Source organism: Heliangelus exortis, chromosome 19 (genome assembly GCF_036169615.1).
Source record: "Heliangelus exortis chromosome 19, bHelExo1.hap1, whole genome shotgun sequence".
In the NCBI taxonomy this organism is placed as follows: domain Eukaryota; kingdom Metazoa; phylum Chordata; class Aves; order Apodiformes; family Trochilidae; genus Heliangelus; species Heliangelus exortis.
In genome coordinates, this window is record NC_092440.1 from 4,732,917 (window position 1) to 4,751,162 (window position 18,246).

The following is an 18,246-nucleotide window of genomic DNA, read 5'->3' on the forward strand; positions in this document are numbered from 1 at the left end:
CCTCTTGTCTCGCTTCACCCTTCATTTCTAAGGCAGCAGAAGCCCCCGGAGCTCGCCCCGGTTCCTCGGGGAGGGCTCGCAGCGCACAGGCCGCAGGCCGGGCCGGGCCCGTCACCATGGCAACAGCGGCACGCGCCCCTCCGCCCGGCTCGGTGGCCGCCGGAGGTGGCGTCATCGCAGCGCGCCGCGACACAGCGGTGACGCAGAAGGGCTGCGCGGGCGCCGAGCGCGGGCCGGAGCTGGTGGCGCGGAGGTGCCGGGAAGCACCAGCGGCCGGTTCGGCTCCCGGGGCCGGTTCGGCACCCGCGGCCGGGAGGCGGCATGGCCGTCCCGCACCTGCAGCAGCCCAGCTTCTTGCTGGTGGGTGGGGAGCGGCGGTCGCCGGGGTCGGGGTCGGGGGGGTTTGGCCCTCAGCGAGCCCGCGGGGCCCAGTCGGTCGGGCAGGGGGTCCCGCGGTCCCGATCCGGTGGGGCGCGGGTCGCTTCCAGGTTTGTGAAGGGCGGCCCGTGTCACCTGGGCCCCTTCCGTAGAAATTCTGTACCCTAGAAGCGGCCTAATTGGGGTGGGGGCTGGGGGGTACTTGGTGGCGGCGATAAACGTGGTGACGGGACTGCCCGTCTGGTTTGTGACAGGCGACGCTGAAGGCGGATTGTGTGAACAAACCCTTCGTGCAGAGGTGCCACGATCTGGAGACGGTGATCGAGGAGTTTCCTGCCAAGGTGAGCAGCTGGGCCTTCCCGGAACCCCTTCTTGGGATTGTGCTGCTCTCAGCTTCCCGGGCTCTGTGTTGCAGTTTCTGTTATCAAGAGATTTGAGGACCCCGAGTGGGGAACCCAATATTTCCTGAGTTAAACACCACTGTAGTCTTTAAAAGATTGTTTCAGTTGGCTGCACTTAGTGTATACTCTTCAGCCTCAGTTTACAAGCAAAAATAAGTTTTAAAATGCAACAAGCCTGGAGAAGAGGAGGCTCAGAGGAGACCTCATCACTCTCTCCAACTCCCTGAAAGGAGGTTGGAGCCAGGGGGGGGTTGGGCTCTTTTCCCAGGCAACTCTCAGCAAGACAAGAGGGCACAAGAGGTCTCAAGTTGTGCCAGGGGAGGTTTAGGTTGGACATTAGAAAGAATTTCTTTATGGAGAGGGTGATCAGGCATTGGAATGGGCTGCCCAGGGAAGGGGTGGATTCTCCATCCCTGGAGATATTTCAAAAGAGCCTGGATGTGGCACTCAGTGCCATGGGCTGGGAACCACAGGGGGAGTGGATCAAGGGTTGGACTTGATGAGCTCTGAGGTCCCTTCCAACCCAGCCAGTTCTATGATTCTATGATTCTATGAAATAATTGCATGGGCTGCTGGTCAGCATCTTGGAGCTGCAGTGCCAACAGAAACCAGGACAGAGTTCCTGTGACTCCCATATTAGGTTATTTTGAATGGAAGCTCTGTCCTGACAGTGATCATCTGGAAACAGCCACAAGCAGCTGGCAGGTGGGATCTTTGTGTGTTCTGGTACCTGCAACAGAGATTCTTCACATCAGGAGTTACACACATCAGCTGTGTCTGGTTTTCCTCCAGGAATTACATGGCATCTTCCCGTGGCTGGTGGAGAGCATTTTTGGTAGCCTGGATGGCATCATTGTAGGGTGGAATCTTCGCTGCTTGCAAGGAAGAACAAATCCTACTGAATATTCCGTGGCTTTGGATTTCCTGGAACCCAGGTAAACTCACCTCAGCACAGATTAAAAAGTGTCCAGTGAATAAATAACCAGTGTTTGGCTTTTTTCCATTGTGCAAACAAATGCACAGAAGTGAGACAGGAGAGGGCACTTACCATGGGTTTTCTTCCTGATGCTTGTTTGCAGTGGCCCAATGATGAAGCTGGTTTACAAACTCCAAGCAGAAGAGTACAGATATGATTTCCCAGTCTCATATCTTCCAGTGAGTAACTGAAAAAATTCTTGTTGCAGCTGTTGGAACTTTGTGCACGTTTTATATGTAGGGTTCAAGATCACAGAATTGCAGAATGCCAGGTTAGAAGGCAAAGAGTCCTCAAGGATCATCTGGTCCAACCTTTTTTGGTTGGAACATGATTTAAATGAGGAACTTGATTTAAATGAGATGGCCCAGTACCTTCTCAAACTGAGTCCTGAAAGTGTCTTGTTGAGAATCCAGCACTTCCCTGGGGAGCTGATTCCAGTGTCCAGCAGTGCTGGACTCTTGACCAGCAGACACTGAGCATAGTAACTCCTTTAGACAAGAAGAACTCCCATTTCACTCCAACTGGAAAAAGTCTTGGTGAAGGATCTTTTTTTCTTTTTTTTTTTTTCTTACACTGAATACTCATTTTCAGTGAGAAAGGTAGGAGGATACATCAGCACAAGGAAACAACTTCCAGTGCAGAAAAATCCCACTGAGGTGCATGTTGATACCATCCCAGAATGCTGGAATGCAGCAGAACTTCACTGCTGGAAAACAGGCACAGCCAGACTAATGTTTCATTGCTCTGTCTTTCAGGGTCCTGTGAAGGCTTCAATACAAGAGCAAGTTCTACCAGAATGCTCTTTATACCACAACAAAGTCCAGTTTCCTTCATCTGGTGGCTTAGGTTTGAATTTGGCTCTAAGTATCCTTTTAATAGTTGGCTATTTAATTCCTTTTAAATATCTAAACCAGAGAGTTTGAATATTTCTGCATTTATTTTGTATCTATGGTAAATCACAGTCAGCCTAAAGAATTTAGGCTAAAGAATTTAGGCTGAGATTCCAATGAAAAATAAACCCCTGTGGGGAAATTTCTGGCTGTATCCAAGCCAACAACAAAATTCCCATCTGTTTCAGCAGAGCCTGTGTTTCACAATTTTTGGTTTTGTAACTACTCGTGGTTAATAGAATCTGATACAAAAAGGGCACATAAACCTTTGTATTATCTGCTCCTTGACTGTTCTTCCAGATCCATTTGAATATTACATGTTTTACTTTGCAATTAGTTTGATTACACAGAAAGTAAGTACTTCTTGCACCTTCCCTTTTAAAAAAGTATCAGCCTTTCATCACAATACTTTAAGAGGCTGCTGAGTTGCTGTTCAGCTAAATTAACAGCTTGAGAATTAATTCACCTTGAGAATTTGTTACTGCTTTGGTTCAGTTCATGATGTGAGATTAGATAATAAACAAAACACCCACCTTAGATAGAGGTAAGCAGTCATAGAATCATAGAATCATAGAATTGGCTGGGTTGGAAGGGACCTCAGAGATCATCAAGTCCAACCCTTGATCCACAACTGCTGCAGTTCCCAGCCCATGGCACTGAGTGCCACATCCAGGCTCTTTTGAAATATCTCCAGGGATGGAGAATCCACCACCTCACCGGGCAGTCCATTCCAATGGCTGAGCACCCTCTCCGTAAAAAAATTCTTTCTGATATCCAGCCTAAATCTCCCCTGGCACAACTTAAGACTGTGTCCTCTTGTCTTGTTGAAAATCGTCTGGGAAAAGAGCCCAACCCCCCCCTGGCTCCAACCTCCTTTCAGGGAGTTGTAGAGAGTGATGAGGTCTCCCCTGAGCCTCCTCTTCTCCAGCCTCAACACCCCCAGCTCCCTCAGCCTCTCCTCATAGGATCTGTGCTCGAGTCCCTTCACCAGCCCAGTTGCCTCCTTTGGACCTGCTCCAGGACCTCAATCTCCTCCCTAAACTGAGGGGCCCAGAACTGGACACAGGACTCAAGGTGTGGCCTCACCAGCACTGAGTACAGGGGCAGAATCACTTCCTTGGACCTGCTGGCAACGCTGTTTCTGATCCAGGCCAGGATGCCATTGGCCTTCTTGGCCACCTGGGCACACTGCTGGCTCATGGTCACCTTCCTGGCAATCCAGACTCCCAGGTCCCTCTCTGCCTGGCTGCTCTCCAACCACTCTGTGCCCAGTCTGGAGCTCCCCATGGGGTTGTTGTGGCCAAAGTGCAGGACCCGGCACAGAGCTATCTGTCCAGCACAGAGCAAGCAACAGATTCCAAGTGGGTTTCCCATTCCAGAAGACTGTTGATACAGTCAGAGCCACAGCTCTGCACAGGGGTGTTGGGTTCCTCTTCCCATTGTTGCCTGTGCATAGCACTGCACTGGTTATGTTCCCTCCTACAACAACAGTTCTCTTACAGTTAGTTACTTTACCCAAAATTCACCCTTTATAGCCACCAGGCTTCTGCTTATTTATACCAAATGGGCTCCTAACAGTGCCTTAAAGTGCCAGGTTGTAACTCCAGGTGTATCCTGTGTGTCTGTTTCAGAACTCACCTGTCACTCATCACATCAGCCCTTCCAACAGTGCTTATTTCATCTTGGTGGACACGTACCTGAAGTGTTTCCTGCCCACAGAAGGAAGTGTCCTTCCTCCACCTTCTTCAAATCCTGGGGGTGCCATCCCTTCCCCAACTCCCAGGTAACCACTGCAGTGCTGGAGGCAAACTGTGGGAACAGCACTTAACAAAATATGGATTGTTGGAAAGAAGGAAATCTCTTAACATGTAGAAAACACCTCCACTATTTACAGTCTGCATGTACTGAATGAATCTGTATGATTTCTGACCTCAAGTTCTATGTGATAATGGCATAAAAAACAAAGTGAAAATTCTGCCACACAAGCACCCAGGCTTTTGTTGGATGTAATGGCTAAAGTTCACATTTTCAGCACTGGTTTTGCTACTTGAAAATAATAAATGTTGTCCATATTAGCAATTTTCTACAGATATAAAAATAAATAGCTGCTATCATATTTTATGTAACTGCACTTTTAAATACATTTCAAATACCAGTTTCCATGGCCTGTTCATCATTCACATATACTTAGGAAAATAGAGATAGGTGAATTACAAATATGGAAAATAGGACAAATGAACAGTAGAAATTAAAAAGATTATTGACCATGACACCAAGTCTGTGTAAAGCTGGTTCAATGCAGTATGAGCAGTGCTGTAGTGTTTGCTAAAGCAGCTGCTAATTACAACCCTTTGCAGAAGTCTGAAATGAGTAACCAGCCACACAGTTTTACTTCTTAGAGACCATTTTCCAGTTTACAAACAAGTGATTAAAAAGCAGTGACCTATTTACTTGCACTGAGGCTTCCTGGCTCCAGTATTTCCATTGATTTGTCCTGCCAGGTCTCCAGCTGTGCCTTTCACTTCCTATGGGATGCACCACACCAGCTTGCTCAAAAGGCACCTTGCCCACCAGCCCTCTGTGAATGCTGACCCAGCTTCCCAGGAGATCTGGAGATCAGAAACACTGCTTCAGGTAAGTTGGATTTAAGGAAGAAAAACACCCCGGGGCATTTCTTGCTCCTAACAGAGGAATCTCTTCTTTTTGAAACAGAGATAGTTATGACATTTTGCTTAAACTTGTTTCTGAAACTGAGGGGTGCAGCTGTTGTTTTCATTTAGTGAAAGCACCACTGTGAAACTGTTAATTTGTAATTTAGGAAGGCACTTAGTATATTCTTTTTAAACTGCATATCTAACAACTGTTCTCTAGCATTTGATTAATTTTTTTTCACAAGAGTCTCTAAACCTGACCTTTATTTTCAATTCTTACATCAATTCTGTACTTTAAGCAACAGTTGAGCACAGATAAAGTGATTCTGTTCACCATCAAGGGAAGGGAAAGGAGAATCTGAGCTTAACAGTTGTTCTGAAACAAATTCTTACCATGCTGCTGAACTGAATTACAGATGCTCAGCAGGTGCTCACACTGTGTCACCTCAGTCCTTTGCACTGAGAGAATGATAACCTGAAACATCCCTGAATAGGGGCTTGTTTATTTACAAGTACAGCTTAGTTTTCAGTATACATCCTGTGTCTTCCCTTATTCCTAGCTTGTGACTGACTACACAAGTGCTGGATTATTTTTCTTTCCCTAGCTGAGAAAATACTTGTTTTGCAGATCTTTGTTGAAATGTGGCTTCACCATTACTCACTGGAAATGTATCAGAAAATGCAGTCCCCTCATGTCAAGGTAATAGTTTGCACTTCATTCACGAGCATCATGTGATGGTTGACCTCTTACCTTGGGGTAAATCTCCTGTTATGTGGAGATTTTTTTAGTATATTGGTCCAAAGGAAAGAAATAATTTAGCAGAATATCTACATCAGTGTCTCAAAACTGCTAATCCTGTTATGAATGGTGTTGTAAATAAGTGTGTCATCCAGATTTACCCTCATTGCAAAAGTTGTGTTGGTTTTGTTTTGTTCTTTTTTTTGTAACAGACAAGTGTGTGGGATGGTCACAACAATCTGAAAACCTATAATCGAGCTACTAATGACTGTTACTATAAATCCACAGTGTTAAATCCCACTGGGGCAACACAGCTGCTAAAAATAGCTAAAATTTATTTCTATCAGTGATAGTAACTGTTACTGAAATGTTATCAATTAGCAATTTTTAAGATTCATAACTATTTTTTAGCATAAACCCAAATTAAAAAATGAGACCTTACTAAACTTTCCTTCAGCATTACGTGAATCAGACATGTTTGTTGTTTCAAATTCCAAAATATGCTTTTTGCCATAAAAGAGTTGAAGCAGGTGTTCTGTAGCTACAGAGTTCAAAATATCTTAAAAGTCCTTGCTCAGATAATACAATGTTTTAAGCAGTTTGTAGTGGCCTGTTCAGTAACAAACTACTGCATGTAAAAACTAAGATCAAAGCCATTATAAATGCAAAGGGAATTTGAAGGAGAAAATGTTAATCCTCTGAATTCCCTCTGGGTCACAGTGGGACTTTCATAGAAGGCAAGACAGATATAAAAGCTACTCAGGAGTTATTCCTGTGGGAAAGAGCAATAAGAGGGTTGATTGACTATGAAATTCTGATCCTTCACCCCACAGGCTCGAAAATAACAAAGATTTCTGTTTTGCTAGGGAAGAGCATTGGAGAGCTGAACTGTGATGGGTTTTGTCTTTTAAAGTTGAGGTCAAATTGCAAATTCATTGATGTTGCAAAGTCTCCACTTGGGTCTCCCAGCAGCATGGCTGTGCACCTGTGATGGAAAGGCTTTGCTTGAAGTACCTTTGGTCTGTCTGTCTGTCCAGTCTCTGTGCATCAGCACTGTGCTTAGGCCAGAAATGATGATTGCTTTAAACTTCTCTCCTTTGTTCACCCTCAGTATTTTGGATGCCCTCTTCCAACACTAAGGAGCAGCAGGTATAGATGCCTGCCAGTGTTAGGGTGGAATAGGGCTTAGGTAGAGTAAGGATCTCCCAAATTGTCACCTCATGATCCTCCACAAGGTGTGTTGAGCCACAGCTTAAGGCTGTAATTCCCTGATGGAATTTTAGTATCATTTTTGCTGGGAAGTAATCGTGGGCATGTAAAAAAGGAAGTCTTCTGACCTCTCTGGGGGTTGGAACACCTGAAAAGGGGATTGGAATTCCCTGTTAGATACATAAATGGATGTCATGATTGAGGAAAGGTTCCACATCAGTTGGGCACAGCACTGTTGTCAGGCTGTGATGCTAAAGCTTTGTAGACTGGTCTCAGGGTGGGCTGCAGGAGAACAGTCTGCTTGATACTTCCTCAAATGAGGAAGCAGAACATGCAGACATACAAGTTTTGTTTTAACCTAAGGGCTAAAGAGCTAAGACTGGAAACCCAAGATCACCTTATTCTTGATTCTGTTTAGCCTTCTGTGCATTTGGAAGGAGGGGTAATTAGTGACCATTCATCCTTGGATCTAGACCTGTTTGACCATCAGTGAACTGAAATGGCTACATACCTGTATTGGGAAGTGGGATGAGGTTCCACAGAACTTGTTCTTTCTCTGCCCAGCAGCCAGACTTCCTTGCTTTGATGGGCCAAGTCAGATGCCAGATCCATAACTTTCCTGTAAAGTACCTCAAAAAATGATAAATTTTCCTTAAAGCTTTGAATGCCATCACAGACTTCTCGTTATAAATAGAAGACAGTGGAATGGGAGTAAATAGTAATATTTGAGATGTTGTATTTCTTTTCTGCTCTCCTGCTTTGAACTCTTTCTGGGTGTAGTGTGAACCTGAGGTTGATACTATTTGCTATGCTGAGTTTCACTGTTTTCCCCATTAATGCACCTGTTTTCCCCTTCTTTTACATTGTCTGTTTGCTTTTTTCTTTCTTGGTTGATCTAGAGCCAAAGCGTGCAGCATCTTTTTTCCTATTCCCTTCTGCTGTAATCACAATGAACCCTTGAAAAGATGCCTTGTAATATTTAATGCTTCCTGACCTTCCAATGCCAGGTGCCACAGACCCCAGCACTGCATGTGGAACACCCACTAAGCTGCTCCTGCTGATTCCCATGGCAGGGAAGTCGATTATGAAGCAGATGATGCATTTGAGCAGTTGGAGAGCTTGCAGAAATGATCCTACCACTCTTAAGAGTGCAGAGCAAAAGATACCAAACTGGCACTAGAGGAGGTTGGGTAGAGACTGTTGGAAGACAGCAGAGGTGTGATCTGGAGAGTTAGTTTAGGTGCCTGACAATAGGCACGGGGATCTGTGTACTGTACATTTTTTGTTTCATGTTTTTTCATTAATTTCATACATGTGTGTCATTGCTGCTACAGTATCCTCTTCACCATCACATTGTCAAAAAATACCCTTTACCTTATTCATCCAAGAAGGGATCTTGCTGAGGCTCACAGATTTCAGTGTTGTAACACTGTATGTTAGGTATGTCTTTTGTATTTTTATATATATGTGATGTTTTCCTGATAATAATTTCCTCTTTTAAGGAAATCCACAAGACCTGCAGCCTCTCTAAAAAGCCTTTAATTAAAGACAGAGAATTTCTCTGAACTGGAAACTTACAGGATGGGCTCACAGTGATAGTAAAAAGCCAAACCTTTATTCTTCCTGTTCCTCGGGAAGAAAGTATTAATTTGAATTTCTTCCCACTATACAAACCCTGCTTCTCCAACAGCATGGGAAGAAACAACAAAGTTTTCAAAATAGTTTTAATAAATCTTGCAAAGCACTGAATGCTTTTGCTCCATTATTTAATAAAACACTGTAACAGTGTGTAAATCCTTGCCACTGCAGTTCAGTTACCTTCTGAAATGGGGAATTTATTTGTCAAAAGCTCCATCTCCCCTACCCTTGCTTGCTTTGAAGGCAGCAAAAAGAACAGCCACAGCCATGTACAGCTGTAAGTTTTTGACCTCTTCCCAGTTGTATTTCCAAGTTGGTAAAGGGTATCAGATACTCTGGAATCCATCTACTGAACACCAGAAGGAAGAGGATACTGTGGCCGCAGTCGTTACTGTGATATGTTGTCCCTGACTGTATTTGTGATGTTCATTTTTTCCCCCCACCCTTCTTCCTTGGGCTCATTCTCACTTTTTTTTTCTCTTGCTCTCTTCTCTCCTTTTTTCCCTTCCCTTTTTCCTTTTTGTTTCTGTTGTCTCAGCTGGAGGTTCTCCACTACCGACTCAGTATCTCCAGTAAACACCACGGTAGTCCTGCCCAACCCAGCTACCAGGCCCTCCACGCATACCAAGTATTATCATCTTTTCATTTTGTTTCCTTTTAAAAAATCTTGTTCCATCATGTAATCTGCAAAATGTATTGGTGCAGCTTTTTCTGCTAAGGTGTGGTTTTACAACTTGACTGAGAAACACTGCGTTGAGATTTACTAAATGTTCAGTGAAAAGAGACACTGAGAGGTATTAGAAAAGGTCATGGAGATAGTTTAAAAATCTACCCTATTATGAGGACTAATTGGGAACTCAGTGCATTTTTGTAATGCATCATAGAGAGGCTTGTCAGCTATATTGGCATTTTTTGACACCAAAACCAGCTTCACCAGTGGCAGATTTCTGCCCCTCAGCAGCCATTTAAGCAAACCTTGCACTGAAGAGAAGATCAGAATTTCCGTGGCTGTCACCTAAAATTAAGGTAGGTAACATCCAGGGGTTTTTTAGCCACTGAAATGTCATTGGCCAGTGCTAAATTTGTTGCAGCAGTGTGCACTTGACTGTCCAGTTCTCCAAAAGCACACGAGTGGTACATTTGCAGATTGTTCAGGAAATGTGCATGCAAAAACATTCCTGTTGGAACAGATTGCTAATTCCTCTTTCCCTACTTCAGCCCTTTATTCATTGGGTCTCCATTTTGGGAAAGGGGTGGGCTGAGCACTCTATAAAGCTCGTATTATATTGTAAAGCTTTTTAGTAATACAAAGAATTTCCCTGCTGCTTAAACCTTTATTTTTTATAAAGTACCATGGTATCTCAAGGCACTGCTTAGAGAAGAAAACAGTAACTACCTGTCCTTAAACCTTTGTTACTATTATGTTTATCTAATTAACGTGTTAAGAAAAGAAGCTAAGTTTTGACAACAGAAACACTTGTGAAAAAAAAAAAAAGCAACTTTAAAAACCAGTAATGTTTATAATGGTCCAGGCCAAGATGAAATAGAAGAATTACTAAGTGGAAGAACTACTAGCATCACCTGAAACAGTGTATAAAAACACTGGTACTGGTAGTTTTTTAGGTTCAAAAGGTACTTTCAAGGGAAGCCTAGAGTTTTTTTTTAATTTAATATTTTTTTTAAATTACATCCTTTCAAGGCCTACAAGCAGAGTACTCAACCTCACTAACTCCATTTGGAGATCCTGGTCTAAGCTCCTGGGACCAAGTAGCTTCTCAGAATTCTACCCTCTTACATAAACTGAGAAAGTAAATTCACTTACCAGGAGTGGCAGCTGATGAAGAACACCAGATCAGCCTTCATTACAAATTGGAACAGCTTATCTTATCTCTGAAGTCTCAGGTCTGGCTGTAGTTAGTACATGACTGTACCTATCATCAAACCTTGAGTCTTTTCTGGGAGTGAAGTTTACAGTGTATTGTGTATTTTACCAGATTGTAACACATCTGCTTTGCAGAGAACAGGCACACAGACACATACACACAGCCACTCCCTCCCTGGCCCCCCAGCACTGGCAATAACTGTCCAATGGGTTTAAAAAGTGGAAGCTTTTTATATAAAAATGCCTGCCAGTCCCCTGTTCAGCATCTTACCTCAGCATGGCTGCATTTGGCATTCTGGAAACATCTTGCAACTATTTCTAATACAATCTCTTCAAGCATCTTCTGTTGCACTTGCAGCTGTAATGTTATTTTCATGTAGATTCTTCTCAAGTTTTGAGACAGATGAGAAATTTAGAATACAAGTGAAATCTGCCTTCAGTAGTGGATTGGGATCAGTTCACTACTCATAAAGCAGATTACAGTAGCATAAGTTAGTGCTTTGTCCCCAGATTCTGCAGCAGACCAGCTCTGGTGCTGGGCACACCCAGAACTGGCACTTTTTACCTCATTCATCTCCCTTCTATATCATACACTCACTTGTTTCCTAGTAACATCCCTGTGCCTCCCCATCACTCCTTCTGCTACTCCCATCCAGGCTACCTCTACCCACAATGCTAGAAGCAACAGGATCACTTAGGACTTGAAGCAGTTTTTATTCTTACCATAACTCTTTCTAGGATTATTATTTCCTATAAGGCAGATGAGTACCAGCATAGGAAGGAGAACTCAGTAAAGCCAGCCAAAAGCATAAGTAAAGGATCTGTTGTGCTGTCCACAGCAATGAACTTACAATCATAATGAAAGGCTGCATGTTCTTTTTTCAGGAAGGGGTAAGTTGAAATCTTCAGGTTATTTTGTTCTTTAATGCTAGCTTGAAATTCAGTGCATTAGAGTACTGTAGATTCTTCTTCTTACAACCATATTATAAAGATAAAGTACTGTTTCTTAGTGAACTGATGGCAGAAGATGGATGCAGCTTGTCCTGGGGAGCAAGTCTGTCTAAAATCAGGTGGCACCAAACTACAGTGAAGAACCTAGAAGGAAGAGAGCATTTCTTGTATTTCAGTTTCTGATCTGAGAATGTAAGTTTCCTGAATTACCATTTAGCACGTGATACTCATCTCCCTGTCTTTTGCTTTGAATCTAGGAGTCATTTAAGCCTACTGAAGAGCATGTGCTAGTGGTAAGACTGCTTGTGAAACATCTGCATGCTTTCAGCAACAGCCTGAAACCAGAGCCTCTCTCCCCTTCAGCCCACTCCCACACAGCCAGCCCACTAGAGGAGTTTAAAAGGTAGGTATATGAACAGCCTGCCTCTGAAATACATAGAGCTTCTCCCTGAAAAGCTCTGCTTTCACTGAAAAGTTGAATTTGGTTATTTTGAGGGCTAAAGGCAGCAGTACATTATTGAAAGTACATGGGAGCTGATGGATTAAGTTCCTCAGATCCACAAGATGAGGGTGGGGGCAGCATGAGGATGGGGGATATCTTGCTGTTACACTATGATCTGTATCTTGATGCAAGTCAGAGAAATGCTACCACTGGTCAGAAGTAACTTCAGTTCAGAAAGAACAAGTTTGGGTCAGTCCTTTCTGAATTTGCATTTGTGGAAGTGTGTTGGGTTTGTTTCAGAAAGTTGCTGCTGGTTTATACATGTGACTGTATTTGCATTTATTTATTTGCAGGGTTGTAATTCCTCGTTTTGTACAGGAGAAACTTTATATCTTTTTGCAACACTGTTTTGGCCATTGGCCTCTGGATGCATCTTTCAGAGCTGTATGTACCTGCTTATCTTACTAAGTCTACTCAACAGAAGCAATAATTAGTTATTGCTCTTTAGCAGCTATTTCTTGGTCTTTAAGTCTTTTATTCTAGAGCAGTGAAATTCTTCAGGCAACATGTACATTAAATGTTAAGAGAAAGAGTGTCATATAGGAAAGAAGTTGAATGTATCTCGGTGAGAACTGAATGTATCTTGTTGGCTGATTTTCTTGATGCTAAATACTGCTGTTGATTAAAAAGAAGCAGGTGTTAGTTTTAAAACAGGTATTATTACAGATCCTGATTTCTTATTATCTTACCTAATATGACAGTTCATAAACAAAAGTAATGGTGTTAATTTTTGACAGCAAGATACTGCAAATATTAATTCCTGCAAATGCAAGCAAGAAAAGAAATGCATCAGACCATGACTACTGGCAATCAATATAGGGCTTAAAAAATACAGAACATAACAGGGCTAGATCTTGCTTACTAGACCTGTAGTTACCTATATTGCAGTGTCTGAGGTGCTCATGTCAGGCAGACTGTCAGAAGAAATGTTTGCAGAGACATTTATACCAGGTTTATACCTAGAAACTTTAAGGTGTCACTAAGATAATACTCACTAGAAACAAACAAAAAACCCTTTCTGTCTTCCTTTCAAATGAAGTATTGATACTCACATGTTTTTATGTGTGATTTTGCTCAGGTTCTTGAGATGTGGTTAAGTTACTTGCAGCCTTGGAGATATGCTCCAGAAAAGCCACCACAAAGCTCAGAGTCTGTGCCTCGCGTCGTGTCAGAGAAATGGTAAGGAGGAAACTAACTGAGGAATCTGAACCAAGCATCAACTTTAAACAGATCATGAGTAAAACAGCAGAATTTCAGGAAGCAACCACCAGCCTAGCTTCTCATACAGGATCAGGGATGATTCATTACAAGGTTTTGTTCTGAAGGGAGTACTCTTTTGTCTCAGTGCAAGTAATGTTTCCAGAGACAGTATAAAGCATTCCCTTAATGACTCATTTGGCAGAAGACAAAATAACAATTATTTAAATAGCTGTACTCACAAATCCTGTACTCCCTTTGACAGGGCTGCCTTCATTCAAGAAAATCTGCTTATGTACACTAAGCTGTTTGTAGGATTTCTGAACAGAGCTCTTCGAACAGACCTGGTCAGTCCAAAAAATGCACTCATGGTGTTCCGAGTAGCCAAGGTCTTTGCTCAGCCCAATCTAGCTGAAATGATCCTGAAAGGTAAATGGATATTTTGGCATCTTATGCTGTCCTGTCTCAGTCTTTCATCACAATGACTACATCTTACCTCTCAAGCACTAAGGTGGATAGACTTACATCTCTGCTTTGCATGCTTTTATGCCATTCAGAGTCTTAACTAATGTTTGTCATATTGGTTTACTATGTCTGGAGCTCTTTTCTAACCACCACCATTTAGATTTTATTCCATGATTTGTCTTCAAAGAGTAAATGACACAGTTTAGTAAATTTTTCTTACACTTCCCTTATTAGTTATTTACCTTAGGACTGAAACTTCTTACATTTCTGAAGGTATCTGTGCTTAGCAAAACAGCTCATCACATATGCACTTCAGGATAATTAGGATACAGTAAATTTGGGAGAAGCAAGATTTGACAAGTGTCTGAAGTGTCATGATTCCCCACTGCCTTTGTTAAAAAAAAACAGTTTCAGGCTTACACTGCTGTCTGCATGGTCTGCATTTAAAGGCACTTTAACATTTTCTGCTGTGGGTGGAGAGGATTAAATGTAAAATAGGTAATTAAGGTTCTTTTCCCCCTAGAACTACCTGCCTACCTAACAGAAAGCTGCCCAGCAGCCTTAGGATGCTTTGTAGCAAAAACTGGAGTGTTTTGTAGCCATCTTCCCTCCTTTTCTCACATTCTAGGAGAACAGTTATTCCTGGAGCCAGAACTTGTTATTCCCCATCGTCAGCACCGACTTTTCATGACCCCCACACTTGGTGGGAGTTTCTTATCATCATGGCCTCCAACTATTACAGATGCTTCATTTAAAGTTAAGAGTCATGTTTACAGCCTGGAAGGACAGGACTTCCAGTATAAACAGATGTTTGGCCCAGAAGTCAGAAATTTGGTAAGCAACAAGTGTCTCGTCACTTGTCTTTTTACTTTGATAGGTGTTTTCTCAGTGCTGAACATCCATATTATGAGAAGCTGAGTGGAAAACTTTACACCTTGCTCTACTGTACAGTTGAATTTACTGATCATAACTTCTGGCACCATTGAATGTGTCTCAATTCAGCACAGCTGTAATAATCTCCTTGCTATTTGCTAAACAAGAAGTTCATGTAACAGCTTGCTGTTTTGGAGTAGTACATTGCAAACATTTCCTCTCAAACATGCTTACTGTGAACTTCTGATTCATTATATTAATTAGTACCTGTCTGCCAGTCAGATAAAAAAAAAGCTGAAAAACCTAAGCAGCACTGAAATTCTTAAATGCTTCAACAGCAAAGAACTCCTTTTGCCCTATTGAAAATCCAGCAAACAGTCTTAACACAAGTCTGTATGAGCAAAGAGGGAGTTTGCTGGGTTTGCTCACACTGCCAGGTGCCAAGGAACAGTTTTATCCATGTATTGATGCTTACTGGTGCTTTATGTTTGTCCCACACATTTTTCTTTATTTGTTTTAGGTGTTAAAACTGGCTCAATTAATTTGTCAGGCACAGCAAACAGCAAAATCCATCTCAGACCATTCAGCAGAGACAACAGCTACCCAGTCCTTCTTTTCCTGGTTTAGATTTACACCATCTGAGATGAATGGTTCCTACACAGGCAATGACCTTGATGAAATTGGGCAAGACAGCATCAAAAAAACAGACGAGTATTTAGAGAAGGCACTGGAATACTTGTGTGAAATCTTTAAGGTATGTGGTGTCTTTCTAAGAACTTTCTCTGTGTGGCAGCATGAACAAGAGTCAGGATTCATTGACTTCTGTCAGTCTTGTTTTGTGGGGTCACAAAGCCACCCAGAGACCCTGCCAGCAAATTTTCTTAGGCTTTTATGCCTGATTTCACCTGACCACTTTAAAACCACTTTTAGTATAGACAGAGCTGGGTGCTCTTAATTTATAAATATTTAAACTGGCTTTGTTTCAAGTGACCAGTCTTTTGGAGTGTAGGTTATACAAAACCTATTTCTTTGTGCCTGTTCTCATGTTTGTAACAGACAAGACAGAGCTTGAATTTTAGAAACAGTCCAGTATCTTCTAAATACAAAGAACTATAAAAATACAAACTGTAACTGCAGCTATAGATGAATGGATGAACTAGAAGCAGGCTGCTTCTTTGGTTAAACTTAAAAGAATATATTATTTTTTGCCAGCCACATGCCCTTAATACAGAATTGACCTAGGAAAAGACAGCTATTTGTCAGCTCTCAAGGAGTAACCAGAACGTATCTCTTGGACTTCAGGAGCACAGACAAAACATCTAGAGACTTATCTCCTTTTAATGTCCAGCTGAGGTGCTGTTAAGCAGTCCTTGGTACCTGTGCTGGCTGTCAAAAGCTTCCACTGCTGAGGAGTTTGGGGAGGGAGCAAAATGAAGCAGAAGAAGGGGGTAGAGCAACCACTTGCTTTAGGACTGTGTTATTCTCGAGCAGCTGAATGAAGCCCAGCTGACACAGATGATGATGAAGTGTGGGACAGCTCAAGATGAGAATGGAAAGAAACAGCTTCCAGACTGCATTGAGAGCGAGGATGGCCTCATCCTTACACCCCTTGGCAGGTACCAGGTGAGAGAAGATTGTTCTTGGAAAAACAAGTTGTCCTTCTACCTCAACAGAAACACAGATCATCTGGGGCTAAGAGGCGTGTGTATAAAAGCATTTCAGGTAGGAGCTAGAGGCTAAAGGTTTTATTTTCCTGTTTGCAGATGATAAATGGCTTACGTAGGTTTGAGGTACAGTATCAAGGAGACACTGAGCTCCAGCCCATCCGGAGCTACGAAAATGCCACTCTTGTCCGTCTGCTGTTCCGCTTGTCCTCAGCGCTCAACGAAAGGGTGAGTACAGCACTGCCTGCTTTTCTCTTCTTCATTGCATATTTCTGCTCCTCACTGCACCTGCACATTTATGACTCTTCATTTGTTCTTGCTTAATTGTGCTCTAGATGGATATTTCCTAATAGGATCAGGCCTGCTTCTCTACCTGTTCTGCTTTTCTAACGCAAAATGTTAATAAATAAAATTCCAAATATATTCCTTACGCTTGATGAACAAAGGGGATATAATTCAGAATGAATGTTTCCCAAACAGGAAAAGCAAATCCTTTTCTTATAGATACAGTAGATGAAAGGCAAGTCTGCACTAAAACAGTTCTACTATTTAAAAGTGCATTTTGATTTTTTTCCTCTACTTCCTATAATCCTCACCCTATAAATAAAGAAAACTGGGAATTAAGTTACTCTTCCTTTATGATTTATTAGTACAACACTAATTCTTAAACTTCTCTTACCTCAGTTTGCTGATCAGATGGAAGCACTTTGCTCGAGGGAAGATTTTGTTGGCAGACTTTGTCAGTATCATCTTACCAACCCACACCTCATGCAGAAAATCAGGTATAGTCCGGTGGTGAAGGACAGAACAAACCAGAACTGGGGACCAAGAATCAGTCTGAGATTTCTAGCCAGCTACAGGACTCTCACTTATTTGCTGATAATCTACTTCGTTGCATCCTGGTTTTACATTGGGCCAGTAGGCTGCACATTCATTATCCTGATTGGATATTTCCTTTATGCCATAATAATGACCTTTTTCTTTGAAGGATGGAAGCCACATGAACACTAATTTCCTTCTCTCAGCATACAGGTGTAAAAATAAATGTTTTAAGGATGAGCTTGGGATTCAATGACTAAAGTGTTTCAATTATCATATCAGATCTTCCTAAAGTATTTTTTAATACTAAAGTTAATTGACTTTTATAAACAATTATGTGGTCTTGTGGAGATGATCAAGTAAAATTTATTTTTATAAAAGCATTCCTATGGAATCTAGTGAGTGGTTGTTTTTTGGGGGGGAAGAATAAGCCATTAGCATTTATAATAGTGAAATGAACTATGCCATATGCAAAAGAAGACTCATATCTCATTACACCCTGTCTGAAGGAAAACTGAAAGGCAGGGCAGTGACAGCTTTGAAAACTGCACTAGGAGAGTCACTGTAAAGCTGAGGGATATGCATGTTTTGCATCCATTTCCAGATATGTTTTAACCAAACTGTTAGGAATAAATGCTATAAAAGTCTCAGTGTTAGACCCTGGCAATATCTTCAAAAAACTCACCTGTTTCTATTCTCATTTCTTGGGTTGTGACTTATCATGGTGCTGGTTCTTCTTCCCTAAGGAAACAGTCAGCCACCTAACAGTACCAGTTAGAAAACCCTACATCTCTCATTTTTAGATACCATTACTAATCTTGTTGACCAGGCCCTCCAATTCATTATCAGGACACTAAAGATTCTGTTGCATGGGACAAAAGGCATTTGTGATCTCCTCCCCTAACTTTCAAAGCATTTAGGTTTTCACTTACCACAAAACAAAGTAACCATCAGCCAATGGACACAATAGAACTGGGTTCTAAGGATTGACATGGGAAGAGCAGCACAATG

The 18,246-nt window shown here is 42.1% G+C and overlaps 1 protein-coding gene across 2 annotated transcripts; it reads left to right on the forward strand.

Annotated features, from left to right (window-relative positions):
* The first annotated feature begins 194 nt into the window (after positions 1-194).
* On the forward strand, positions 195-17,618 carry SMPD4 (sphingomyelin phosphodiesterase 4). Of its 2 annotated transcripts, XM_071763270.1 has the most exons (19): positions 195-360; positions 633-719; positions 1,572-1,714; positions 1,859-1,934; positions 2,511-2,619; positions 2,946-2,998; positions 4,277-4,428; positions 5,147-5,279; positions 5,925-5,996; positions 9,421-9,510; positions 11,973-12,118; positions 12,511-12,601; positions 13,296-13,396; positions 13,680-13,843; positions 14,508-14,713; positions 15,273-15,506; positions 16,244-16,375; positions 16,516-16,644; positions 17,101-17,618. In XM_071763270.1, the coding sequence occupies exons 1-19, from the start codon at positions 322-324 to the stop codon at positions 17,425-17,427; spliced, it is 2,484 nt and encodes an 827-aa protein (XP_071619371.1). In that variant the 5' UTR covers positions 195-321; the 3' UTR covers positions 17,428-17,618. The 2 variants fall into 2 exon arrangements, with proteins under 2 accessions (XP_071619371.1, XP_071619372.1); XM_071763271.1 differs by lacking the exon at positions 9,421-9,510 and having other exon boundaries at positions 196-360.
* The last annotated feature ends 628 nt before the right edge of the window (positions 17,619-18,246 follow it).

Excerpts from the sequence above, each read along its gene's own strand:
- SMPD4 (XM_071763270.1), top strand. The coding sequence starts at position 322 with ATGGCCGTCCCGCACCTGCAGCAGCCCAGCTTCTTGCTG. Across the intron at positions 13,397-13,679 it reads CGCGTCGTGTCAGAGAAATG|GGCTGCCTTCATTCAAGAAA; the intron begins GTAAGGAGGAAA and ends TCCCTTTGACAG. Across the intron at positions 16,645-17,100 it reads CCTCAGCGCTCAACGAAAGG|TTTGCTGATCAGATGGAAGC; the intron begins GTGAGTACAGCA and ends CTCTTACCTCAG.